This window comes from Fukomys damarensis, unplaced genomic scaffold (assembly GCF_012274545.1).
Source record: "Fukomys damarensis isolate Sample0158 unplaced genomic scaffold, DMR_v1.0_HiC HiC_scaffold_19, whole genome shotgun sequence".
Lineage (NCBI taxonomy): Eukaryota > Metazoa > Chordata > Mammalia > Rodentia > Bathyergidae > Fukomys > Fukomys damarensis.
In genome coordinates this window covers 20,980,148-21,007,748 of record NW_022900931.1, presented here as the reverse complement: position 1 = coordinate 21,007,748, position 27,601 = coordinate 20,980,148, and the positions used below count along the sequence as shown (strand labels likewise).

Genomic DNA, 27,601 nt, shown 5'->3' with positions numbered 1-27,601 from the left:
GGTGAACTGAAGATAGCTGGATTAACAGGTGAGGTCACCTTAAAAAGAAACGCTGCCTTGAAATTCAGTTCTATTCATTGCTGTTATGGTCTGTTTTTCCTAGGAAAGAAAAGAGACTTCCGTTTTAGCCAAGGTGAAAGACACACAAGACATCCAGGAAGCTTCAGAGGCCCCAAAGGGTGAAGTTCACAAGCAGGAAAAAGACCCAGAAGCAGCAGAGCAGTAAGAATGGCACAGACGGGGAGAGCAGTGTTTCTGAGTCCTATGGGGATCATGATGGGGGTACCTGACCTCATTTAAAAATAATAAATTACTGAGTACCTAGGAAGTAATTAGAACTCCAACGGGTCCCGCAGATTTTCTAAAAATAATGAATCAGCGCATCTATTTCCTCAACCACCATCCTGTCACTGAGTGATGGGAAGACTCTGCTGGACAGCTCTCTGCCACCTGAGACCTGGGTGAGAATCCAGTCCCATTCAACTCTTTAAGGCCACTGGTGTGGAACTTCTTCACTGGTGTGGAACTTCTTCACTGCTTGACTAACGTGGGGACAAAAGATTGCTAGAATTTGGGTTTTGGATATGTCGATAAAGGATGTTATATAAAATTACAGCTCCATTTTTACTATGAATACATATCATTCTGTCAACTAAAGCTTTGGCATTGGTTTTCCAAGGTTTTGTAAAACATGGATTTTGTTATTGAATATACACAATTTAAAGCTATTTGTTCCTTTGCTACTAGATTTCCTGTGGTTATTGTTCAGTCCACATCTGCTTTTTGTTTATTTGTTTTATTTATTTGTTGTGGTACTGGGGATAGAAACAAATGCTGTAACATTGAGCTACACTCCAGTAATTGTTTTGTTTTGTACCAGGGATTGAACTCGGGACCTTGTGCTTGCAAGGCAGGCTGCAGAACCACTGAGCTAAATCCTTGGCCCCAGTAACTTTTAATCTCATGTGACATAGGGTCTTACTAAGTTCCCCAGGCCAGCCTCAAACTTGTCATTATCCTTCCTCAGCCTCCTGAATAGCTAAGGTTGGCATGTATTGTACCACCACACTTGGCTCCAAGCCTGTTTTTTAGTATTTGATTTTAGAAGTGAGAAATGATTTTTATCAGAATCTACAACAGTAACCTTGAGATGCTGCGACTGAGCTTTTGTAACTGCTCCTGTTACAGAGGGAGCAAAATACCAAGAAGGGGTCTGGAAAATTCCTCGTGCTAAAGCAAAAGCTAACTTAGCACTAAGAAAAATCCTCTTCCAAAGGTAGCTGAGTGGGTGATTCAGACAATGGGCTGTATCACTTGTGTCTGTTCCTGCAATGTTATTTCTTCCCAAGATGTGTTTAGACATCAGAAGGCTCTTAGTCAAGCACAAAAATAAAAATCACCCTGTGTCCCTGTGCCAGATTTTTCTAACTGTAACATTTATGGGGCTTATTTGGGAATCTTTTGTGAAATTGTTTTTTTAGAAATGCTGTTGTTTTACTGAAGGAGAAAAAAATGAGAGCTTACAAAAAGAGCATGCTGAAGAGATACAGCCCATGAAATGAAACTCAGATGTGAGGGATGTTGAAAGAGAAAAACACTTTCCCTGCTTGTTCTACACAATGAGCGGGAGAAGTCGTCATAGGATCCTGTTGGGTTGGATGGAGATTATGTTTATAATTCGACAGTCTGTCTCTGTAGTCTCTTTCCCACTCTCTTCACAGCGTACTAAAGAGCACATCTTCAAGGGTTAGAACTTTTCTGACAAAACTGAACCCTGGGAGTTATCAGCTGAATGGCGGGTGCCCAAGCCTAGCATTTTGCTGATAAAAATGCAGCTTCCAAAGCCATTGTCATTTAATTTCATTAAAAATCTGTGTAAGATGGCTGTGACTTTTGAGAGATATATTTAGAGGAGTCTCATTTTTATTAGAAAGCTCTCCAGCTATAAGATTTCTACTGCAGGAACTTCCACAAGGAGAACAAAAATGATCGCAAAGACCTCTTGGTAAACATAGTGAGCACAACATCTGCGACGCAGTGGACAAGGGAGCTGCAGACCCTCGTCTGCCATAGAAACTAAACAAAAACAACCCCACTACAGGCTGGCACAAACGCTTCGTAGTGCCATGGGAAATAGATCAAAACAGAGATGATCCACAGAAGCAAAATATTTCACTCCTGACTTCAGTGGATAGATATGCAGCCCCCAAAAGGGACGATCAATGAACTCATGATTTGCTCAGTTTTTCAGTGATGAAGGGTTTGGGACCTCTGGAAACTGTTCACAATTTCTGTTATTAAATTGATTTTATTGGTACCTTTAAGGCATACAATATAATTCCATTCATCATTGGAAATTTGCACCTTTCCATAGTCCATCTGGGTTTTCACGTTCTCCCCATTTTCCTGCCTTCCCTTTAACCCCTCCCTCCCTCTCCACAAAGATTTTGTTTCCATTTCTTTTTTCTCATATTAATTCCATGCCCTTCTTTCTTTCTGCCCACCCCACCCCGCCCACTTCCCCTTCCCCTTTGCACCTTTTCTTCCTAGTTCACATTATCTATTATGCCTTTTAGTCCTTATTTATACTTTCAGTTTCTCAAACTAGAGAAACAGTTTGGTATTTATACATGCATGTCCTAGTTATTTCACTTAAGTGTATCACCTCAAGGTGCATCCATTTAGCCAGCTATAAATGTCTCTGATTTCTCATGTTTAAAGGCTAAGTAGACTCCATTTTATTTTTAAAAACACACACATTGCTTTTATCCAGTCTCCTGTTGATGGGCAATTGGGCTGCTTCCAAGTTTTAGCAATTACAAATTGTGCTGAATGCACAAATATTGTGAATGCACACATATTGCAGTGGTACGATCCTTTTAATTCTTTGGGGAAGACACAGAGCAGGAGGATAGCTGGGTCAAATGGGACTTTCAATCCTAGTTCTTTGAGGTGTCTCCATATTGATTTCCACAGTGGCTGCACCAGTCTGCCCTCCCACCAACAGTGCAGCAGTGTTCTTTCCCCACAAGCCCTACCAGCATCTGTTACTCGTTGATTTCATGATAGCAGCCATTCTTTCTGGGGTGAGGCAGAATCTCTCCAATCACCAGAGATGTTGAACATCTTTTTATATGTTTATTTGCTATTTCTACTTCTTTGAGAAATGTCTGTTCATTTCAGATGCCCGTTTTTAGGTTGGGGCTTTAAATTTGGGAGGTCTGATTTTTTATAAGTTCTTTCTATATTCTAGACAGTAGACCTTTGTCTGAGGAACAGCAGATGAAAATGTTTTCCCACATTGTGGGTTGTCTCTTCACACTGTTGGTATCGGGTAAACCTCCGGCTGTTGCTTGTGTGCCTGTGTAGCTCTTTTCCAGGCAGGCCCTTGGTTGTGTCTTGAATGCCCGAGCCACTGGGGTTGGAGCAGAGCCCTGGCTGGAATCTGCCTGCAGCTCCACCGCTCTGGACCACACACTGCTCCCCAGGGTCTGTGTGCACTCAGCAGTGCTATGGGCTGGGCCTCTGGTTGAAGCTTGTGCACCTGTGCAGCTCTTTTCTGGGCGGACTTTGGCTTGGGTGGGTTTCCCCAAGCCTCTGGGGTTGGGGCGGAGCCCTGGCTGGATTCTCCCTGTGGTCATGCTGCTCTGGTCCACACAGCTGCTCCCCAGGATCTGCCCACAATTTAAACACACACACACACACACACACACACACACACACACACACACACACACTCTCACACATTTTTTGGAGGAACTGGGAAGGATATCAGTATGCCATAATAAAATGGAAAACATTTTCATGAGCCGCATCATGAGAAATTGTTGTAATTTGTAATATTTTTTGGGGGTACTGGGGATCAAACTCAGGACCTTGCACTTGCAGGGCAGGCAGGACACACTGAGCTAAATCCCCGGCCCTAGGACTCTTTGGAGGTAGGACTGAAACCATGCTTTTCTCATAGAGGGTGGCTTTCTGGAAGAATACTCTGTAAACAATAAAAGGTTGTGCACAGATAGGAGATGTGTCTTCACGAGGATAACTGTGTTAAGCTTGGAGTGACAGGGCCAAACAGAATACCACTCAGGACAAAAGCTGTCCTTTACACTAAGCACACATCATGTGCTAGGCGTGGTGCTATGGAATTGTCCTGTCTTCACAGAGGTGGACTTTCAGGGCTCCCAGAGGCACAAGGTCAAGGACAGGAGGTGACGGAGCTAGGTCACAGTCTGCACCTCCAACCTTTCCAGCCAAGGCCTGATGTCAGGTCTACTTTCCTTATGAACCCCAAAGAAGGAAATTAACAACTTCCTTCCTCAAAGGCTGGCAGAGGACTGCCATTGCCTCATTAAGACCTTGTCCCATACAATATCACTCAGAAAAAATGTTTTTCTGAATTTTATGCAGTGGAATATTTTGACAACTATGTCCAGTCTAGAAAACTAGAGTGGGGCCAATGTGCTAAAGGTGGGTGTGAAGTCACCCAAGGCCCCCAGGGTTCCGGGGAATGGCTGGAAGCCGTTTACCCTGTAGACTGGCACCTACCCTGAGAAGCTCAGGGTAAAGCACCATGAGGCTAAGGCTCTGAAGGCGTGAGGTGGAAATGCGGCAGCCCTGTGTGGGCTGACAGTCTGGGGTGAGCTGCGGGAGCCCAGGGCTGCTCTGTGCGCTGGGCTCTGGTCTCTTCATCCAAGGTATCACTCGTTTCACCCCACCTCTGGTCAGTAGTCACTGTTCACCCCTCACAGGGTAGAAAACGTATCTTCACTTACAATTAGTGAGTTTAGTATTTAAAGATTTGAATTCCAAGGTTAAAAGCTGCAGCAGCCTTTCCTTTTTCTTGCCCTTATGAAAGGCACCATCTAGTTTGTTCTTGCATCAGCAAAAGTACAATGTTCAGATCTTGGAAAAGAACCAACAGCAGATCTGTACTGCTGATCCCAGTAAGGGGGTTGGCGGGGTGGCTCACAGTGAAATTATCAAGTGAACCTCCTTGTCATCGATGTCCGGGATCACCCCAACTGAGGAAGGAACCATGGGTACGGTATTCTTGCCAAATAGCTGGAACTCATAGCGGACGAGCTGCTCCCAAAAGCCAGTGTCGGGTCGGATGATGGGCTGGCAGGACTTGGCCCCATGTGTGGCCATCCAGCAGGGACACGGCATGGTACTTCATGAGGTAGGCAAGACACGGGGCAGCTGAGCGACCCAGCCAGCAGCACAATGCAGCAGTGTGCGGCCCTCTTTCATCTCCACAAATGGATGTGGTCGGCAACGGGGTCAAAGAGGTCTAGGTGCATCAGCCACAGGTACTTGCATGTACTGGATGTTCTCATAGAAGGGCTTCACTACCTCCACTGAGACATCGATGACTGTGATGATCTGGTTGCTGGACAGTAGGCGCTTACTGTTGGCAGCTGCCCCACAGCTGACATACAGGCTTCTGGTGATCTGGCAGAGGCCGCTGACCGAGAGCTGCAGGGACTGGTTGGGAAGTCACGCATGAGCGATGTCATCAAGGCAGTCAGTGGTTTCTCCTCCAGGAGAGAAATGGGCTGTGCTGGATCTTTAGAGAAATCACAGCCTCTGAGCCCTGGCACAGCAACGCGAGGGTCTCGGGGTTACCCACCTCACGATCCCACCAGTGCCACTGCTGACTTTGACGAAAAAGGGTCAGCTTAGATCTCTGCAGATGACTCCAGTCCGCCCACGCCCTCTCCATGGTGATGACGCGCCTAGTCAAACCAAGGCGGCCGCGGAGGGACTTCATGGCCACTTTGACTTTCTTTGTTTATTCTCATTGTGTACACAGGAAAGAACATAAACTCAGAGCTCCCCCGATGAGACATCTATCTTCAGTGCATTTTTTCTCCACGAAGACAGACTCGCACACCACATCACTGCCATTGTCACAGTCGTTATCCTCTGACCTGTCTCTTGGCTACTATCTGTCCAGTCCTCAGTTTAGCAGAGCAACTGTATCCACAATGGCACCACTGGCTTCAAAATCTACTTTCATGAGCTCTTCCCGAACAGACAACCGTCTCGGTAAACAAAATATGTATCGAATACTTGGACTATTTTTAAGCATGTGTTTGAATAAATTCTTCATGTGCCTCACAGCCAGAATGATGTTTTATTATTTGTCTGCAATGATGCTAACTTCTCAAAGCCATGTGCAGAATAACTTTTCTGTTGCCATCGATACCAGACCTGTAGTCTTAAGTTGAGGCCTTATAAAAACGTGTTCAAAGATATTAAACCATGATTAATATGTGTGGAGTTATGACTTTTTGTGGACTGACTGCTAGCATGCTCTATAGTTACTGGAGAATTAAAATTTCCAGTGCAGATTATTAGAAGGCTGCCAGGAAAATTAAGCAACATATTGAATACTTGGTGCCTTTAGGAGACTTACAGATCAAGTAAGAAATAGATAAGAAAGAGCAGAAATATAAAATAGGTAATAAAATGATAGAGAGAAAAAAGCAATAAAGAGAACTTAAAGGAGAGGAAAATGTGAATAATACACTGATTTCAAGAAGAAAAGTTTGGATTTTTCAGCATGGCACTCAGCAATCCCCACAGTTTAAGGGGCCTGTTCTTCACCAGGTTTAGAGAATTTCCATGATTTGCAGGAACATCACTGTCCCTGGAAACACAGAATCAATTGTTTTTCTACCTTCTACAATACAAGGCACAGGGTCCCCTTTTCCACATCCACAAATGGGGATTAATCCCCATTCACAGGATTATTGTAAGAGTTAGGTAAGATAAATATAAAGATGGCCTACCATGTAATCTAGCACATAATAAGTATGCAATAAAAATTGATTGTGAATGTTAGAATTATTTAGATTTGAAAGCTGTATTTCAATTAGTGATCAGCTGACAGGTTTCAGACTGCTACTACAAACACTCCCACGAATATCTGGTGCGTCCATTGCCTCTGCCATTTTGTGGACAGTTATGGTCTGGCTGCTTCTCAACTATATTTCACTTTGCTTCTGGAATTGTCTTAGACCTTCGACATAGGGTCATACCAGTTTTATCTTGTTGCCATTATGGTCATATTCCATATGTTCCACATTTGTATGACTAAGATAAATTTTTTAAGAAGCCTTCTAGGTTTACGCTAGCAATAACCAGAATCCATATGCTTAAAAATGCAAATACAAATTTTAGACTTAGGAAAGGAAGATTTCCCATCACACACACACACAACCACACATATCCATATATATGTAAGAATATACGCATATACATGATATATAGAGATATATGTATAAATATTCATAGCATATGTACTATATGTGAGTTAAACTGTAACAACTCTTAACAGTGTGCAATAAGCAAAATTTCATGACTTCCCTTTGCAAGGCAAGAGATGCATTGAGATTTCATCTTCTTCCGTTGGTGTAGATTGTACGTCTACAGAAAGATGCCTGGGCCCATTGAGATTTGTTCCATTTGGTTCATCCCTCTGTTGTTCTAGGTGAAATAAAAGCTGGGAGAAAAAAATTAATCTTTCTTTTCCTTTGGAACTCCAAGACTTTCATCACTCGGGATGAGCTGTTACAAGGATCCCATACGTTATCCTTCCCAAAAGGGATTTAAGGATTAAGTAGAAACTTTCTTGACTGGGAACAAATTCAATTTTAAATGTTTTTTTTTTTTAGAGTCTTTTTCATAACTATTAGCTGAGGGTGTAGCTCAGTTGTAGAACATGTACCTTGGTATGCTTAAGATTCTAGATTCAATTCCCAGCACCAAAACAACCACACACAAAAAAAAAGAAAAGAAATTTATCATTTTTTAATACCTTTAAATTCTTCTCCTTGCTTTGCCCTTGATAAAGATATAAGAATCTAAAGCAAAGTCTAGATTGTCTAAATCCTTTGAGAACTTTTAGCTGTCGTGTTTTGGGTAATAGCTAAATGCTAAACACTTACCTGTGTTATCTCCAGTCCTCAAGTCCACAAGGTAGCACTGTCCTTATTTTATGCTCAGGAAAATTGAAACATGGGAAGTTTAAGTCATTTGGCTTGGTGAGCAGTGAAGCTGGGATACAACTGCGGACCTGCCTCCATCCGGGGCATGTAGTTTCTTCCACTTCCCCACGATGTACCTCTGTCGTTGAGCTTTGCTCTTGGCTGCCACATTACTGCACTCATTCAGTGTGGTTTCATGTGCAAAACCAGGAAGCCTATTTCATAATTTGATCTGAATAGTGAAAATTCACAGTAGCAAACTCCTCGAGGCTTATAGAATCTAATCACACCTTACTTTATCTTCCTAATAAAGTACATATGTTAGTTGATAGAGAGAGGCTTGCAGTTACGGATCATAATTTGAGGAGTAAGTCTGACATGCAATAAGGCTATATTACATAGAAGTTCCCCAAATTTGGCAGACTCAAATATTTTGCCTATTCAAAAACTACCAAATAGTCTTAACTAGTGATGTTGCTAATAATGCAATTGATATTACAGCACAACTAAATAATCACTTAGTCTTTATGCAAGTAATACTAATCACTTAGGTATTACTTCTAAATAATCACTGAATAGTCAAGCTAATAATATAATTGATAGTTTAAGATTTGCGAATAATCACTAAGAATTGATAATGCCATTAAAAATACTCACTGGTTATTTTAGAGGCTTTCATTATGACCTCTCACTGAGTTTGACAGAGACAGTAAAATATACAAAGAAATATAGTTTTGTAGAAGCAGGGAGTAAAGAGAATAACTCAGGGTTCTTTTAATGTTTGCATATTTATTGTCATCTCTTGTTTGCCTCCCTCTTTAAATTCTTCGAAAGGAAACAGCTGCTCATTACTTTCAAAGAACCTGACCCTTGACTATGAGTTACCTGTGTCTGGAGATGGAGAGGATTATTTCCTCTCTTTGTTTGGTGATTCCAAGAAACTTACTTCACCCTCAGGCTATGCCAAGGATCCTTACAAACACTTCTCTACAATTCTTGAAGAAGTTGGTAAATCTACATCCAGGTAAACACTCTATTTGAATTATTTAGTATCTCCTACTGGGTCAGACCAGTAAGTTAACAGAAAACTAAGTCCTGATCTGTTGTTACATCTGTTTCATCTTAAACCCTAAGCATTTTCGTAAAATATAACTGCTTATTGTTCTGAGCAATTAAAGGCAACTGATACAACTTGCTAGAGAACTAAATGAAAATGTGAATTCTTCAAAATTGCCAGAGGAAATACTGCTATATAATATCTACAAATAGAGCCAGCTCAAATATTCAAGAACCTCTCTTATTGTGGGTGAATCATGCAAATGGACTTAACAACTTTTTCTTCTAATAGGCCCTTGAATTTAAAACAGAAGAAGGGGTACAAATTTTTTTTCTCATTCACCTTTTATTATTGTTGTGTTGCATCTGTGGCAAAAAAAAAAAAATTGGAAAGAAAGTTGATATTAGGACTTTAAAAGAGCCGTCTTGTCTAGTCATTTACTTAACTCTTCTTTATTTATTACATGAAGAATAGATAGAAATGTTAGTAATAAACACATGCTGGCATTAGATGCTAGAGAGCTAAAAGAAGTTGCTTGGTAAAGTGTCAGATATAAAGAAAAATGTCTTCTCTTATGTCGTGCCCCTAAAACCAATCACTCATGCCCTACTGCCATTTAACTGGGAATCAAGAAAACCTGTGTTTGCTCCACTGTCTCAAAACACTTCGTCAAATTGTTCATTAAGTACCTACCATGTTTAAAATTATGAACTAGTTAAAGCAAAAAAATTACTAATCTATAAATATGATATTAAGAACATACAGTCAGATCAGTGAAGACCTACAGGTGACCCTTGAGAGGAGAATAAGATACCACAACATTCAGAGAACTTGCTTTCTGCCTGCAGTGATCTGGGAAGATTTTGTGAAGGAGTGACTATTTAGAGTGGGCTGTGAAAGGGGAGTGACCTTGGGATATGCAAATTTGGAAACTGAGAATATCTAAATCATTGGTTTTCAACACCCAATAGAATCACGGAGGGGGGAGTGCTTTTAATGTCCTGACTCTACCTGACACTGAGTCAGAATGTCTGATGGTAGAATTGGGCATCTATTGCTTGTTTATTTGTTTTTGTAATCCCATGGCGATTTTAAGGCACAGCCAATGTTGAGAACCATTTGCCTAGAGCAAAACAAGAGCAAAATGGGCGAGGCAGAAAAGCTAAGGAACAAGTACAAAGCAATCCTTGTGCAATGTGACTCTTAAGCAGTGCCTGAGGAGGTGTAACAGGGTAGAAGAGAGATCACAGTGAGCCTTGAATGCCAGATTGAGGGATTTGGACCTCACTTTGGGCAATGGAAAACAATGAGAATATTTTCACAAATGAGATGATACAACTGTGATCCAGAACTTTTCATGAGTATTTTACACATGGATGTTGGATTTTTGTCAGATACTTTTTGTGCATCTACTATAAAGACAATGATTTTTCTTAGTGAGTTCCAGGTCAGTCTCAACTACACAGTGAGATCCTGCCTCAAAAAAAAACGACTGATTTTTCTTTTCCAATCTTAAAGCAACTAACTGCATTCTTAAAATAAACCTCATTTGGGTAATGTATATTCTTTTCATATATTGTTGAATTCAACATGCTAAAATTTTGTCTCAAGCTTTTGTGTCTAAATTTGTAAAAATATTGCTCTGTATTTTCTTTTCCCGTAATGTATTTGTCTGCATTGCTGTCAGAGTAATGCTCATTTCATGGAATAATACAGAATGCATTCTCTCCTTTTTCTAGAATAATATCCTTTGTATAACTTGAATCCTTTTAAATTTGTGGAAATTTGTTTAATATTCAGGATACTGATCTTTTTGATAAAAGCTCAGGGTGTACTTGAAAAGAACGCGTATTCTGCTGCTGCTGACTGATGTGCTTTATAAATGTTATGCAGGTGTCTTTTGCTTTTCTTCTTTCTACTTCTATCAGTAACTGAGAGGGAGTATTAAAATATGCTACAACTGTGGATCTGTTCATTTCTTTTCTGCAATTCAGTTTTGTTTCATGTTTTGAAGCTTTGTTATGAGCCTCCAAAACATTTAAGAACCCTAACTGTATCTTCCTTATGAATTCAACCTTGTAGCCTTATGGAATGACTTCGTCCCTGACATTATTCTTTGCTCTGGAGTCTATTTGACCAAATATTAATATACCACTGCCGGTTTCTTTGTACTGATTAGCATGGTATATGTTTTCCTATCTGTTTACTTCTAAAACTATACATTCTTACTTAGAATACATGTTTTATAATTTTTTTTTTTTGGTACCAGGGATTGAACTCAAGTTCTTGTGCTTGCAAGGCAGGCAGGCAGCGGAACCACTGAGCTAAAACCCAGCCCTAGAAGACATGTTTTATAAATTGCATATAGTCAGGGCTTGCTACTTTAGCCAATCTGACAATCCCCATCTTTCAATTTAGGCATTTATTCATTTATACTTAAGTGACTATTAATACAGTTATGATTAAATCTACCATCTTGTTATTTTTATTTTTGTTCCAATTCTTTTGTGTTCTATTTTTCTCTGCTTTATGTCTTGTTTTGAATTAATTGAGAATTTTTATTAATTTCATTTCTTTCTTTTGTTGAGTAACTAGCCATAATTAATATTTTCATAGTTGATTTCAGTTTTATGTGCTAAATCTTGAATCCATGATCCAATCCTCTTGGGAATACAAACCTTATAATAGTATACTTTTATTTTTCTCGGCCTGACCTTTGTCATACATTTTCTTCTACATGTGATATAAAATGTAATATAAACTATATACTACACTGTCATTTTGTTTACTCAAAAAAAATTTTTGTGGTACTGGGGATCGAACTCAGGACCCTGTGCTTACCAGGCAGGCAAGGTGCCACTGAGCTACATCCCTGGCACTAGTCAATTCTTTAAATAAAATGTAATGATAAAAAGTCTTATACAGTATATTTACACTGATATGTATGGGTGCTTTTTTCTTCTTCTTCTCATGTCTGAATTGTGTCTTTCTGTCCAGGATTATTATCCTACCATCTGTAAAGAATTTCCTTTAATATTTATTGCACTGTGGGTCTGCTTATAGTAAATTGTTTCCTCAGCTTTTGTATGCCAAAAAAAAACAAAAACACTCTTGATTTTATCTTTGTTTAAAGAAGACATTTTCCATGGGTAAAGAATCCTGTGTTGATGGTTTTTTTCTTCAGTACTTTAAGGTGTTGCTCTACCATCTTACAGTCTACATTGTTTCTTTAAAAAAATTGCTGTCATTATTATGTATTTGTTTCTCTGCTTTAAACATGCCTCCTTTTCTCCATTGTGGGCTTTAAAATGTTCTCTTTATTGCTGGCTTGGGAGATTTGATTATGATGTGTCTTCGTGTCGTTTTATTCATATTTCTTAAACTTGGGGTTCTTAAGCTTCTTTGATATGTAGATTTACAGACTAAATTTGAAAAAAAATTAGCCATTATCTTTTCAAATATTTTTTGCTCTCCCCTACAAGGGACTCCAACAACACTCATACTAGGCCACTTGAAATTGTACTGCACTTTTCTAATGCCGTTTTTTTCTTTCTTTCTTAGAATTTTTCTCTGTGTTTCTTTTTGGATATTTTGTTACTATGCCTTTATATTAGTTAGGGTTCATTTGGAACAGAGTCTACCCCCATACCCTGAACATGATCAATCTCATATTTAGAGGAATAGAATCAATAAGAAATATATGTGTAGTTGGGAAGGGAATTTATTAGGTAGAGTTACAGGATCAGAGGCAGAAGAATTCACAATCATCATTTGCCTGCTGAAAAGCAAAAGAGTCCAGTAGCTGCTCAGCCCAAGAAGATGGAAGCTTCACAGCAGGAAAACTCAAGGATGCAGCACCAGTCCAGGTTCAAAGGCTTGGAAGCTTACTATAGAGGCAAGGGTGTAAGTCTACACCGGAAGGCTGAAGGAACTAGAGTCCAGTGTCCAAAGGCGATGGTGAGGATGAGAGCTCTTCAGAAATGGGCAAAACCCTTCTTTCCCTTTTTATTCTACCCTTGCCACAAGCCTGTTGGTCGGTGCCACCCACATCCAGGACGGACCTTCCCCCCTCAGTTGCTGGCATGCGTGTCAGTCATTCCCAGACACACCCAGAACTCTGCTTTACACTGCTAGGCTTTCTCAATCCATTCAAGTTGATGTATCATGTTTAATAGTCAGACTTCAGGTTCACTAATCTTATCATCTACAGTCACTACTCTTCTGTTAATACCATCTGATATACTGTATTTTTTATCTTAGCCATTTCTCTATATTCTCTTTTTAATCCTTTCCTGTAGCATTCTGAATTTTCAAATATAATTTCAAAGATTTTTTTTTATTTTTTTACTATTTCTAATACGTATGTCCATCCTAGATCAGTTTTTATTTTTTCTTTGTAATATGGGTTGTATTTTCCAGCTGATTTATATTCCTCTTCATTTTTTATTAGCTGCCAAAAATTGTAAATTTTACCTTGTTTGGAAGCAGTAATACTTTCACATTCCTATAAAATTCCTGAGCTGTGTTCTAGGGCATAATGAAGTTACTCAGACAGAGTTTTAACTTTTGGAAACTTCCTTTTAAAATGTTAGGCAGAAGCATGGCGAAGGCTGGTCCAAGGATAATTATCCCCCCTACCGAGCCAAGACCCCTTCAAGTACTGTTTCAGTGCCCCAGGAATTATGAAGTTTTTCACTCCACCGGGTGAAAGCCAGCCTTCTTCCTGACCCTGTGGCAGTCCTGTCCCTTCTAATCATTTCAAATGTTTTTTTCTCCAGTCTTAGAAAAAGCACTCAAATGCATGTGCTGATGAATCCTCCCTTTCTCAAAGGAGGCTGAACATTTCCAGACCTCTCTTTGCACAGCAATCCTGTCTGGTACTTTGCCTGTGGTGCCTAACTACCTTGGTCTCCCCGGGTAGCAGCGATACCTCCTCCAGTCGGAGAATCCACTAGGCTTTTTCCAATATCCCTTCTTGGGATGCAGCCTAGAAATAATTCTCTCAAGAAATAATATGGAAAAACTTTAAGGCTCATCCCATTTGTTCCCTCTCAGGCATCACTATTTTTCATTGATCAATGCCTCATAGCTTCAGAAACATTATCGAATATTTTTACTTCGGGACTTTTGTTGTTTTGGGGGGTAAGAGTTCCCATTATTCTCTCTTGTCCAAAAATGGAAGCTGTTTTTCTTTTCTGCTACCACCACCATCTCTCAGGATCTATTTCATATCTGCCAATAGACAGGGGAAAAGGGAGGCTTGGAGGCAAGCAGTAAATAAGGTAGAGATGTCATTAGAATTTTCACTAGTTATGCATATGCACTCGCTATATCCAAGACCTCACCTTGGCTTTAAATTTAGTTCTTTTGTTCTTGCCTCAGGAGTGATCAAATTATGTTCAGAAGGCTACCTTCCCATCTGTCCTGAATCTCTAATCCCAAGAAAATCTGAGTTCTCCAAGTCTAGAGTCAGAATGGTAGTAAATTCTGGACTGACACAAGTCTTACCAAGATAATGATAACTGCATGATCACCTCACATCAAAATAACCCCTGAGTTTGCAAATCTCATATTCCCAAAGAATTCTTATCCAGATGCAGGCTATCTATTTTTCCTTTGAATGATTTAGAACATGGTGGCGGTGGTGTACAGACTTATTTCTGTTTTATTAAAAACCTACCATTACAACTTTCAGCTCTTCTCGCTTATACCAGCAGTACCCTTGAGCTAAATCAACTTCCCTGAGTCTTCCCACATCCATACATTAAAAATTTAAGGAATCCTGAATACTGCACCCCTTCATCAGCCAATGCTACCCATTGGACACAGGTTGGAAGAACTGCAGCTTTAAAGATAATTTTATCAAATTGCAGAGTAACAGAAACTTGAAAGCAGATAAATAGCATGTTGCAATCAAGGAGAACCCAAGAAGTATATAAATCAGTGCTTAAATAACACGATGGAATGTGATTTTTTAAATTAGAACCTGAATCTTTAATGGTACATTTTAGCTATACAATACCGTTACATTCATCACTGGGATCTTGTAATTTACATGACGTATCTTGGTTCTTATTTTTCCCCAGCCTGCTAGCCTCCCTTCCCCCCTCCTCCTTCCTTATTTACAAAACCTTTGTTTCCATTTTTTTCCTTTTCTCTTATTTTTTTCTATTCCCTTTTTACCTATCTCCTACCCCTTCCATTTGCCCAATACCTTTAGACCTTTTCTTCCTATTACAAAATATCATTGATACATTTTGACCCTTATTTACACTTTTAGCTTATCACACCAGAGAAACTGTTCAGTGTTTACACGTGTGTCTATTTATTTCACTTAAGCATATTGCCTCAGTGTGCTTCCATTTAGCTATAAATATCTCTAGTTTCTCATTTTTTTTCTTTCTTTCTTTCGTTCTTTTTAGTACCAGGGATCTAACTCGGGCCCTTGTGCTTGTGAGGCAGGCAGCAGAACCACTGAGCCAAATCCCTGGCCCTCTAGTTTCTCATTCTTTATGACTGAATAGTACTCCATTTTATTCTTTTTGTTTGTTTGTTTGTTTGTTTGAGACAGGGTCTCACTATGTCCTTGAGACTGACCTGGAACTCACTATGTAGCCCAGTCTGGTCTTGAACTCACAGCGATCCTCCTGGCTCAGCCTCCCGAGTGCTGGGATTACCAGCATGCACCACCATGCCCGGCTTTTTTTTTTTTTTTTTAAGTACTCCATTTTATTTTTAAAAAACACATCTTCTTTTTCTAGTCACCAGTTGATGGGCAATCGGGCTGTTTCCAAGTTTTAGCTATTACAAACTGTGCTGCTATAAATATGGGTGAGCATATATCACTGTGATATGATTCTTGTAATTCTTTTGGGAAGATACCCAGCAGGGGAATAGCTGGGTTAAATGGGACGTGTAATCCTAGTTCTGTGGGGTATCTTCATATTGATTTCCACAGTGGTGGCACCAGTCTTCACTCCCACCAACAATGACAAAGGGTTCCTTTCTCCCCAAAACCCTGCCAGCATTTGTTATTGGTTGATTTCTTGAATAGCGGCCATTCTTTCTGGGGTAATATGGAATCTCAGTGTTGTTTTCATCTACATCTCTCAAATGACCAGTGATAAACATTTTTTCATATGTTTATTTGCTGCTTTTCCTTGTTTGTCTGAGAAATGTCTGTTCACTTCAGATGCCCATTTTTGAATTGGATCTTTATATTTGGGGGACCTGATTTTTATTTTTTAGTTCTTTATATAGTCTAGATAATAGACCTTTGTCTAAGAAACAGCTGGTAAAAATTTTTTCCCGCATTGTAGGTAGTCTCTTAGCTCTGTTGGTGGTTTCTCTTGAAGTGCAGAAGCTTTTAAAAATGACGAGATCCCAGTTGTTGATTCTTTGTGTTAGTTCCCATGCTTCTGAGAATTTGTTCGTAAAGACTTTTCCTATGCCAATGTCTTCAAGAGTTCTACCCAGCTTATCTCCCAACAAGTTTAGTGTTTTTGTTTTAATATTTAGACCTTTAACCCACTTGGATTTTAATTTAGTGCATGGTGAAAGATAGGGGTATAGTTTTAATCTTTGGCAAGTTAAAATCCAATTTTTCCAGCACTATTTATTAAAGAGGCTATCCTTCCTCCAGTGAGGATGGTTGGCTCCTTTGTCAAAGATGAGATAGCTGAGTATATCTGGTGTTGTTTCTGCATCTTACAATCTATTCCACTGACCGTTGGGTCTGTTTCTTTGCCAGTATCATGCTGTTTTTAACACAGTGGCTTTGTAGTAGTTTCAAGTTGAGGACTGTTATACCCCTGCCATGTCTCTATTGCCTAGAGTGGCTTTTGCTATTCTAGGTCTCTTCTGATTCCAAATGAATTTTTGAATTGTTTTCTCTAGTTCAGTGAAATATACTGTGGGATTTCAATCAGGTTTGCATTGAATTTGTATAGCAGTTTGGGAAGTATGGCCATTTTCACTATATTGGTTCTTCCTACTCAGGAGCAAGGGATGTCTTTCCATTTTCTTATATCCTCTTCTTTCTCTTCAGAGTGCTGTAGTTTTCAGTGTAGAGGTCTTTTGTCTCCTTCATTAGATTGACTCCTAGATATTTCATTTTTTTGGATGTTATTGTGAATGGAATTGTTTCCCTAATTTCTCTCTCAGTGAGTCTGTTTTTTATTTACAAGAAGGCTATTGATTTCTGAGTGTTGACCTTGTATCCAGTTACTCTACTGAATTTGTCAATTAAGTCTGGAAGTCTTTTGGCAGAGTTTTTTGGGTCTTCTAGGTAGAGTACCGTATCATCAGCAAATAATGACAGTTTCACTTCTTCCTTTCCTATCTTTATTGCTTTCATTTCTTTGTCTTGTCTAATTGCTGTGGCTAATGTTTCTAGAACTATATTGAACAGGAGTGGTGATAGTGTCTTGTTCCTGATTTTAGCGTGAAATTTTCAGTTTTTGATGATATAGTATGATATTGGCTGTTGCTTTTTCATAGATCGCCTTTGTTAGGTTGAGATAAAGACCATCTATTCCAATTTTCTGCAGGGTTTTTATCACGAATAGGTTTTGAATTTTGTTGAATGCTTTTTCTGCATATGTGTTTTTCCTTGACTCCATTAGTATAATGTATTGCATTTACTGATTTATGTAAGTTGAACCATCCTTCCATCTCTGGGATAAATCCACTTGGTCAGGGTATATGATCTTCTTGATGATCTTCTGTATTCTCTTTACCTGTATCTTATTGAGGATTTTTGCATCTATTGTCATTAGAGAGATTGGCCTGTAGTTCTATTTTTTGGTTGGGTCTTTCCCTGGTTTTGGAATCAAAGTAACACTTGCTTCCAGGAATGAATTTGAAAGTATTGCTTCCCTTCCAATTTCAATGAAAAGTTTAAAGAGTATTGGCTGTAGTTCTTCTCTAAATATTTTGTAGAATTCAGCAGTGAATCCATCAGAACCTGGGCTTTTCTTTGTTGGTAAATTTTTAATTACATTTTCAATTTCACTGATTGTAATTGCAGTGTTTAAAATTTTTATATCTTCTTTGTTCAACTTTGGTGATTCATTTGTATCTAGAAATCTGTCCATTTCTTCTGTGTTTTCCATTTTGTTCTAATACAGCTTCTCAAAGTAGGTATTGATGACCCTTTGGAATTCTGCTGGATCTGTTGTGACTTCACCTTTTTCCATTCCCAATTGCATTGATTTGAGCCTTTTCTTTCCTTTTTCTGATAAGGTCGGCTAAGGGTTTGTTAGTTTTATTTATTCTTTTGAAAAAGCAACTCTTCGATTCGTTTTGTTTTTTGTTTTTTGTATTGTTCTCTTAGTCTAATGGAAAAGTGATTTTTAAAAAATGACATAGCCTTGTGTCTTTTAAAACTTTACAAATCAAGTCTGTGTCATGGATGATTGGAACCACCCTTAGCCAATCACAAATTATAAGCAGAGTCGCTCCCTAGTACAGATAAATGAGAGGGCACTCAGGGAAAAGAGAAAGATAACTGCTAAAGGCTGTGTGATAACAGATTAACAGCTTGCCTTTGTTAATTTCCATGTATTGTGTGAAGTGTTTTCCTGTAGCTTTAGGTTTATATCAAAAGGGAAGGCAAATGAAGTGCCCTGATATGGTCAATGTTTTGTATCCCTTTAGAAAAGCAAATGTATGCTACTAATGTGCATAAAGCAAAAAAGATAAATGAATAAAGAGTTCACTTAACCAATGAAAATTTTTGAAAAGCAGCAATCAGTATTCAAAACAGCCAGTGACAACAAAGGGATAACCGGCTGTTCTAGGGTATTATCCATTTAAAAACAAAAATTAAATAGTAATTATCTCTGTGGGAAGAAACAAAGTTTAAAAAACAAAAATGTTTTCTGTCATGAAACAGAAACATCCAACAGAGAATTCAGTTAGAGCAGAACAGTAAGTGAAGATGCCATAGTAGAATTTCAGGGATATCAAAGATATTTAAAATGTTACATCAATAATTTGGTAAGAACCATAATGACAACACAGAAAAAGAAAAAAAGTCTATATAAATTGCTCAGAAGTGAACAATTCAGTTAGAAAGTCAAAGCATACATCCAATAGTAAGTCTGCATTCAGGACAAATCAGCATACCATTTCATACCCTGGTTGAAGTAAAGTGATTTTTTTTCAATTTAAATGCCTACTGGCAGAAAAAAGTTATCTCTATAATGACAGAAAATTAAACAGAGCCTTAAATTATTGCTGTAGTTTTTTTTTAATCTGATACCAGACACATAATCAAGAGTAACAATGTCTATAGAAGACAAAAGTTAACTAAAAACCAAAACCAAAAATAAACACTAGAAATGGGTATGAATGATGCGGATATTATGGTACTCTGATGAGGATTTTAAAAAACAATGACTAAAATATTCAAAGAATTAAATAACAAGGTGAAAATTTGGACCCAGACCTGTAGTCTAAAAATAAAAACATTCAAGCAAGTTCTAGAAGTAAAGACTCTAATAACAGAAATTACAATTTCAGTAGCTAGGTATAATAGTACATTTGATATAGCAAGAGAGAATTATTGCCCTAGAACTTCTCAGAAGAAAATATCCAGACTGAATCATAGTCAGCAAGGAGGTTACAAACATAGCAAACAGGGCAAGATTTTAAAAATCTAACCGCTTATAGTTGTAGTTACTAATGGATGATGGAATTTTCACTCACGGCAGTCTTTTCCTAGATTCATAAAAGACATCAAGCTAAAGATTCAAGAAGCACTCCTAACTCTTGTATGATAAAAAAATCCAAACTAGGTACATGGTAAAAAATACTTCTGAAATAGAAGATGTGAAGAAAATGTTAAAAGGATAAAAAGGACACTTATTATCAATGAAGCAACAAAAATATTAGCAGCAGGTTTATTAAAAGAAAAATAGAAACACTGGACACAGTATATTTCTGACATACTGCTTCTACAAGCAGTAGTGTGTATTAGTTTTCTTTTGCTGCCATAGAAAATTGACAACAACTCAGCAATTTAAAATAAAATTAATAGCACCCATTCATTGTCACAGTTTTGTAAGTCATACATAAATACATCTGGGTTGGCTCCGCTGATTTCTTATAAGTCTCACAAGGTCAAAATCCAGGTGTCGGACTGCTGAGCAGTTATCTGAAGACTCTGTGGGGAATCTGCTTTCAAGGTCTTTGAGGATGTTGGCCAAATTCAGTTGTTGTGGTCTTAGGACTGGGGCCTCATTTCCCTGCTGATTGCCAGCATGGAGTCACTTGAGCTCCCAAAGGTCTCTCCCAAGTCCTTGCACGTGGGCCCTAGTGCATCCAGTCCTGCTGTAGCTCTCTTCAGATTCCAGCTGGAGTCAATTCTCTAACTTTAAACATTTGTTTGATTAGATTAAGACTATGTGAATAGTTCAGGGTAATCTTTCTATCTTAAAATCCATAACTTTGATCCCCAGTACCCCCCCAAAAAATCCTTAACTTTAATTTTATCTGCAAAGTCTCTTTTTCCATGTAACATAACACATTCACAGGATTCAGAGATGAGGAATGGACCCCTCGTGCAGCCATCCTGTGTGTTACAAAGGAGCAGCATTGAAAAGCAGCTAACAGAGTATTGGAAAAATAAGGAAAAGAAAGACGACGTACCCAACAAATGTACCCAGTTTATATAAAGCCATATACAAATTTAAAACCACTTGGAATGGGCTTTGGATGTATAGCTGGATTAACAGAAAAGATCAAGAAAATAGTAAAATATTCAGAAACTTACTGCATGATGAAAAAAGGCAGTAGAAATCAGCACAGAACTGGGAATGGTGGCAAACACATATAATCCCTGCCACTTAGGAGGTTAAAACAGAAGGACTGCAAGTTAGAAACCAGCCTGGGAATCTCAGAGAGACCTTTCCTCAAAATTTAAAAAAGAAAAGCTGGGGATACAGTTCAGTGGTCGAACATCTGACCAGCATGCATGAGACCCTGGGTTTAATCCACAGTACCATTAAAAAAAATTAGTAGGGAGATTATGGACAACTTAATAGATATACCTGGGAAAATTAGCTTCCTCTATGAAAAACACATGTACACACATATACATATACACACATATGTGCACATATACCTATCCAGCCCCTTAAAATGGTCTAACTCAAAAATTTTCAACTTTGCAATGGTGTAAAAACAATACACATTTAATAACAATCACACTTCGAATTTTGTTCTTTATATGGGCCAGCAGTGTGCCATCTAACACTCCTCTGTGATTCTGGGCAGGAGCAGTAAGTGGTAGCTCCCAGGAAGCCCCTTATCATGAAGATAAACAGCTGTAGCTCTACAGTGCACTGTATTGCTAAGCTATGATGTTCAGTAGGTTAGGTGTATTATGTGCATTTTTAACTTATGATAGTTTCAATTTATAATGAGTTTGTCAGGAGTTGGTAACTCCATTACAGGTGGAGGCACATCTGAGATATAGATAGATAAATAGATAAGATAGATCAATCAATCAATGGATAACAAATGATAGACATACAAATTAAGGCTCTGAGAAGTGTAGCCTTGAGATATTTAGAAGAAAATATGATGTAAGAGTATGGAAAGAAGCCAGACACAGTGGAACATGCCTGTAACCCCACACTCCAGGAGACTGAGGCAGGAAGACTGCAAATTTGAACCCAGCATGAGTAATTTAGAGATTAGCAGGACTCTGTCTCAAATAAAAATGGGTATAGGGAGATAGCTGAGTGCAAAGACCCTGCATTCATCTCCCAGTACTACTCCCCCACCCCCAAACCAGAAGAATACAAGAGTTCTTCTATAAAACACAAAAGTAGAAACTATAAGAGATGATTGATAAATTTTGTCACAGTAAAAGTTTCAGTTTAAACTGTATTATAAAGACATTGTTAAAAGCCCCTCCTTGCAGAATATGTGTGCATGCATTAATTATTTCATCACAGTAAAAGTTTTAGTTTAAACTGTATTATAAAGATCATTAAAAGCCCCTCCTTGCAGAATATGTGTGCATGCATTAAATACTGTCCTATAAGTACTGTACATTGTACAGGACAAGAGGAGAATTAGGACCTCTTGGCCTCCTCTGTGAGCACAAAGGAGAAAGGCTGCACTCGGGGGACTTCATATTAAGGAAAACTGAAGATACCTGAGGTTAAGTTGTTTACTAGTGATGTTCTAATGGATATTGGAAAGCAGATAAATCTTGTGTTGCTTTGATTGCTTATGCCCGTGTTTGGGTGAATAAAAGCGAGGTGATCCAAGGGCTCAGGGTTCCTCTGCTTGCTAAAGGTACGAGCCTCCTGGTTGTCTGCATGTTGAGCTAACTCAGTGTCTTGGCGTTTTGTCCTTGTTCACCCCCAGGTCAGGAAGGAGCAAGGTTGTGGTTCTGGCACCCCAGAGCAAGTCTGGCTGGGTGATCCAGCTACAGGTGGTGCCCAGAGTGGGGCCAGGGACTCAGGGTCACCTACAACACATTGGTCATAAGAATACAAAACCACTGACAGAAAAGCGAGCAAAATAATATGAGCAGGCAACTCACAAGAGAGGAAAACAAGGTGACCAAAAAGTAATTTATTCAACTGCACTGTAATCAGGAGAAAATAAAATCTGGGTTACAAGTGAAAGAAATTAAGGCTAAAATTTGTCACGCGGGTAAGGATATGGAGAACAAGATAAGGAACAGCATTTACTTGGATAGTTTGTAAACTGTGCAGCAGCGTGACTTATGCTCTTGCAAGGAATTTTTTGTGATTTCAGTTTAAACATGAGAAAAGTAGGGAAAAGAGATTAAAGAGGCTGATAGACTACTAGGGCCTGGTTTCTATGCTTTTCCCTGGAAGGAAGTTTTCCCAGCAGGGAAGTGGTGATGACAGATGTAGATTGTACAAAGATTTCTCTGGTAACACGGAGAATGGACCAGAGCAGGCACCTGGAAAAACCAGTTGGGGTGCTGTGGCTGTGTCACACAGAAATGAAGTCCTAACAGAAACAACAACCATTCCAGTGGGGAGAAGAAGCTGAAGACGTGCAATCCACAGGACTTGGTCACGGGTAAAGCATGAAGGGTACAGGAGAGGAGAGCCATGAGTTTCCAGCATGGACAGCACTGGAATAGATTTCTGCTTCAGGACCAGATTCACGACAGGCGGAATGATGATTTCAGAAGCCCTGTGGGGTCTTGTGACCTGTTGGCTCTACAAGTGTGAAATTCAGCGGGAAAGCCCAGGTAATAGATTTCTGCTCTGGTGACCATTGGCGTAATGATGGAAGCACCTCTTGTGGGCAATGTCACCTCTATAAAGAACGTTGGGAATAAAGGCTGACGATAGAATCCTAGGGTCAGATCTGACACATGGGTAAAGGAAGAGAGATCTGAAAAGGAGCAGTTAGTCTGATGGAGGAAAAACAAGGGAGAGGGAGTCTGTAAAACAGGGTTTATCTGCCATAAGCAAATACTGCAGAGACATAGACAAAGACTGAAGAGCTACCACTCAGTGCCCCGACTGTGAAGGGCGCCGGTCATCTGCATCTACAGCTGACATCGGTGGTAGGGGCTGAGGAGTAAAGAGAAAGGGAGGAGTCGGTAACAGACTGGGTTACAACGGCAGTCTGAGGTACACGTTCATGGGCGATTGCTCGTTTCCTTTTCTGAGCTGGTAATCTTTGAGGATACATCCATACGGGAGAGAGCAGGGCAGTCAGGAGGAAGATGGTGAAGGTAAAGGATAAAGGTAGGATGATGAATGGACTGAAAGCAAGCGAGAGGCAGTGGTAACCAGGGCGTCCTTTTTGGATGGGAGAAGGTCCCTCTTCCACTGAAACAAAATGTGCTGGAACCGAGCAAAGGTGTGCGCATAGGTGAACCTGTTCATAAGTGAGAAGCAGAAAATGCAGTTCTCTCAGAACCAGTCTTTTAGTGAGGTGATCTGCTGAGAATGAAAATAGAGGTGTGAGGCATGGTGTGGGGCATTCCAGAAGGTGCTGGCTCAGCTGGTGAAGAAGATAGCTTGCTGACAATCACGGCAGCTGCACAGAGGGCCCTGGTGTGGTGGAGATCGCTAATATTTAGCAGCAACAGTTAACCTGTGTGTGTGTGTGTGTGTGTGTGTGTGTGTGTGTGTGTGTGTGTTTTCTAGCATGGACACATTTTAAACAAGTTGAGAAGCTGGATGACTGCTTGAAATCTCTTTGAGATATTGCTAGTTGAGTGAGGTGAAAGAACAAATACTAATATTTTTAGTGACACTGGATATGGGAATCAGTCTCTCTAAACCTGTTCTCTTATCAAAAAAATGAGACTGACAATAGTGGCTCTCTCGGTTGATTTTTATGAGAACTAAATTAGAAGATACCATGCTCCTCACATTTTTAAAGTGTGACCTTTAATAAGAAATACATGGGCCGGGGATTTAGCTCAGCGGTTCAGTGGCCTGCCTTGCAAGCGAGAGGACCCGAGTTCAATCCCCAGTACCTAAAAAAAAAAAAAAAAAAAAAAAAAATCTAAGAAATATGTATTTCTATGAGAAATTATATATGTTGTTGTGACAATTAAATGAGTTACTACAAGTCTACAGTACTTTCACCAAAATATTTAAAGAATTATGTAGTTCCAGATTCAGTACTTGGGGATTTTCGGAAGTTATTCATTGCCTAGAATACATATTATATAATGCTTCATCAGATTTAGAGGAATATCAAAAAAATCAAACAATCTTTCCCCAGAAAAGCATGTGAGTATTCCCTCAAACCATGAACAAAGACTGTAAATATACTTGCTTCAGTCTGGGGTCATATTTCCCTTCAAATATGTTTTAAAAATCTGGGTGGAGGCTCAAAGCTTTCTGGATTTTGCAGCTGTAGATAAGAAATTGTGGAGACATAGAAATGTAAGAAGATAAAAATAGAGGGATGCACTCTTTAAACATTTTCTTCCTATTTCACAATATCTGTTATACACTCTGGTGGTAGTGGGGAACCAGAAGGAGAGAAAGAAAAAAATAAGAAATAAATAATGGAAACAGCTTTTGTAAATAGGGAGGGGTGGCAGGATTGAAGGGAGGGAGGGAAAGGAAAAATAACCAAGATATGTCATGTACAGGTACAAATTCCCTAGGAATGTGATCATAACGTACACCTAAAATTTACAAATAACTTCAATGACTAGAAAATTCAGGATGTAGATTTTTTTTCAGTTGCTTGATACATAAGTAATAATTGGCTGAAATTATTGGTCTACGTATACTTTATTTTTAAGGTGGAGGTCCTAACCCACTAAAGGGATTTCATGTCCTACAAATGGGCTGCAAACCACACTCTGAAAAATGCCAATATACGAATGATAAGCCAGATCCCTGCAACATACGAAGCTCTCAACACCAGTCAGAAAGTAAAAAATTATCATATTATGTTTGCATGAGAATTAAAATTCTTTTCAACATGTAGCCACTAGTCACTTTCACATTTTATCAGAAGCAATGTTGGACGACAGTAGAAAATTTAAAACATAGTTAGTTATACTTTCATTTGGGCATTTATATCCTGATACATAAAACACCTTTTAGATTTTCTTTATTTTATGTGAAACAGACAATGTTTTTGCCCCAATAGAGACTGAACTAGGAAGTCAAGCCATTTGTTTTAGGTTGCAAAGTAATGATTTCTGTATAAACTTTCCTTAACAGAATATATGGTTTAGGGACAATTTCCAAGGTATATTTATTATTTAATTCCTAAAGCAAGCCAAACACATCCCAGTCACTTCACAATCTCTGTGTTTTATCCTCTAGTTCTCTTGGAGACATTAAGATAGCTGAAGTGAATGTCAAGGGTTTGTTTGTGAAGCTCCTTAACTCTTCCCTCGACAAAGAAGTGGCGATTGGAAATCATATTCTCCAGCAAAATGTGAAAGGAAAAGCAGTTTCTCTGTACCGATTCCTCCCAAATGTCATAATGCGGGCCGGCTCCACAGTTACGGTGGGTATGAGAGGTAAACGCCCGGAGCGGACAATGTAGAAAACAAACCCCACACTCAGCCTGTGACTGCCTCGGGCCTCTTCTCCCATCTTTCTGTAACGTGTGATCTCATTGCTGCTGCAGCTGCTGCTGTTGTATTGTGCCGCTTTATCTATGTAAATGAATAGCCATAACTAAATTCCCACAGCATTCTTCCATTTAGGGTATGGTATCTTTTTTTTATCATTGAACTATTTAAATGGAATTCCCAAATTCCTCAAATTAAGCAAACATTTCCTTAGAAGACAAGCAAAGGGGTTATCTGCTCAGAGAATGGGGAATTGTTGGTGCTAGAGGGGCTCCCCTTTTTTCTTTTACTCTCTTAAATCATTTACAGTAGATGTTTGGTGTTACATCGCTGGGTGGTATATCTTAAAGCCCTTATATTTTAAAACCTCATCTGAGCTTGGGCATGGTGGCACACACTTGTAGCCCCAGCTACTCAGGAGGCTGAGGCAGGAGGACTGCTTGAGCTCAGGCATTTGGAGCAAGGCTGGGCAATAGGATGAGATCCCAGCTTTAAACTTCATCTGTTCGGAAAGACAATCGGACATTTACAGAGCTTTGTTGAACCCCAGTGGCATTTGTCACTTACACAATGTTTTCTTGCAGGTGTGGGCAGCAGCACCCAAAGGAAAGCATCAGCCACCATCTGACTTTCTTTGGAAGGAACAAAGCACTTTCAGAGCAAGTCCAGATTGTACAACAATCCTGTGCAAACCCAGTGGTGAAGTTAGTGCTGGTTTTTCACAATAGCTTTTAATGGGATAATAGACCCCCCCCCTTGTTCCTCTTCTCCTCTCAGCTCTCTGTTATTTTTTCATCCTGAAAAGCTTGGGTAGAGTCCTCACTAAAGGCCAAAACACAGCGGGGAGACCAGCACCACCCTCCTCCCAGCTGATTACAGTTGGGTGAAAGTAATTTTGATAATCACATATGTCTGAGAAAACTACTTCAAAGTCAAGGATAGATCTTATTTATAATACTTAGCCTAAAAAACAGGAAGAGGAAAGTACTATATACAGCCCTTTCTATTCATTTATCCATTCCTCAAATATTTATAGAGATTCCTTATTCTTCGGTTTATCTTAAGTACAGGGAATATAAAATGAAGATGTGGTATCTGCTCCCAAGGGACAAGTCTTCTAATGAAAGAGTTTCTAGTCTTGATTTTAAGTGACTGTACTTTATTCACTATAAAATTAACTGGTTATAGGTTGGGGTGTGGTGGTGCGTGCCTGCAATCTGAGCTACTCAGAGGAGGCGGATCACAGGTTCAAAGCCAGCCTGAGCAACTTCGTGAGACCCTAAATCAAAGTTGTTTTTGTTTTAAGCTGGGAGTGTAGATCAGCACTAGAGCATTTGTCCAGCACACACAGCCCTCTGGCTTCCATCCCCAATACCACAAAAAGGGAAAACAATAATAAGTGCATTAGAAATTGCTTTGTGCAATTCATTCCCAGTAGTTCACAATTTTATATTTTCATTCAGCTTTTTCCTTGGTATAATATTAGCA

General features: G+C 39.2%; 1 protein-coding gene and 1 pseudogene across 1 annotated transcript in view; one reads left to right on the top strand and one right to left on the bottom strand.

Annotated features, from left to right (window-relative positions):
• Lmntd1 (lamin tail domain containing 1) overlaps positions 1-27,601 on the top strand; it is a 384,388-nt gene that overhangs the window by 333,174 nt on the left and 23,613 nt on the right. The window contains exons 5-9 of the mRNA XM_033766294.1: positions 104-461; positions 5,816-6,051; positions 8,829-9,018; positions 25,860-26,046; positions 26,698-26,817. Coding sequence (XP_033622185.1) covers positions 418-461; positions 5,816-6,051; positions 8,829-9,018; positions 25,860-26,046; positions 26,698-26,817 — 777 coding nt within the window. The 5' untranslated portion in view covers positions 104-417. The remainder of the gene's footprint in view (positions 1-103; positions 462-5,815; positions 6,052-8,828; positions 9,019-25,859; positions 26,047-26,697; positions 26,818-27,601) is intronic.
• LOC104856586 lies at positions 4,969-5,496 on the bottom strand (annotated as a pseudogene).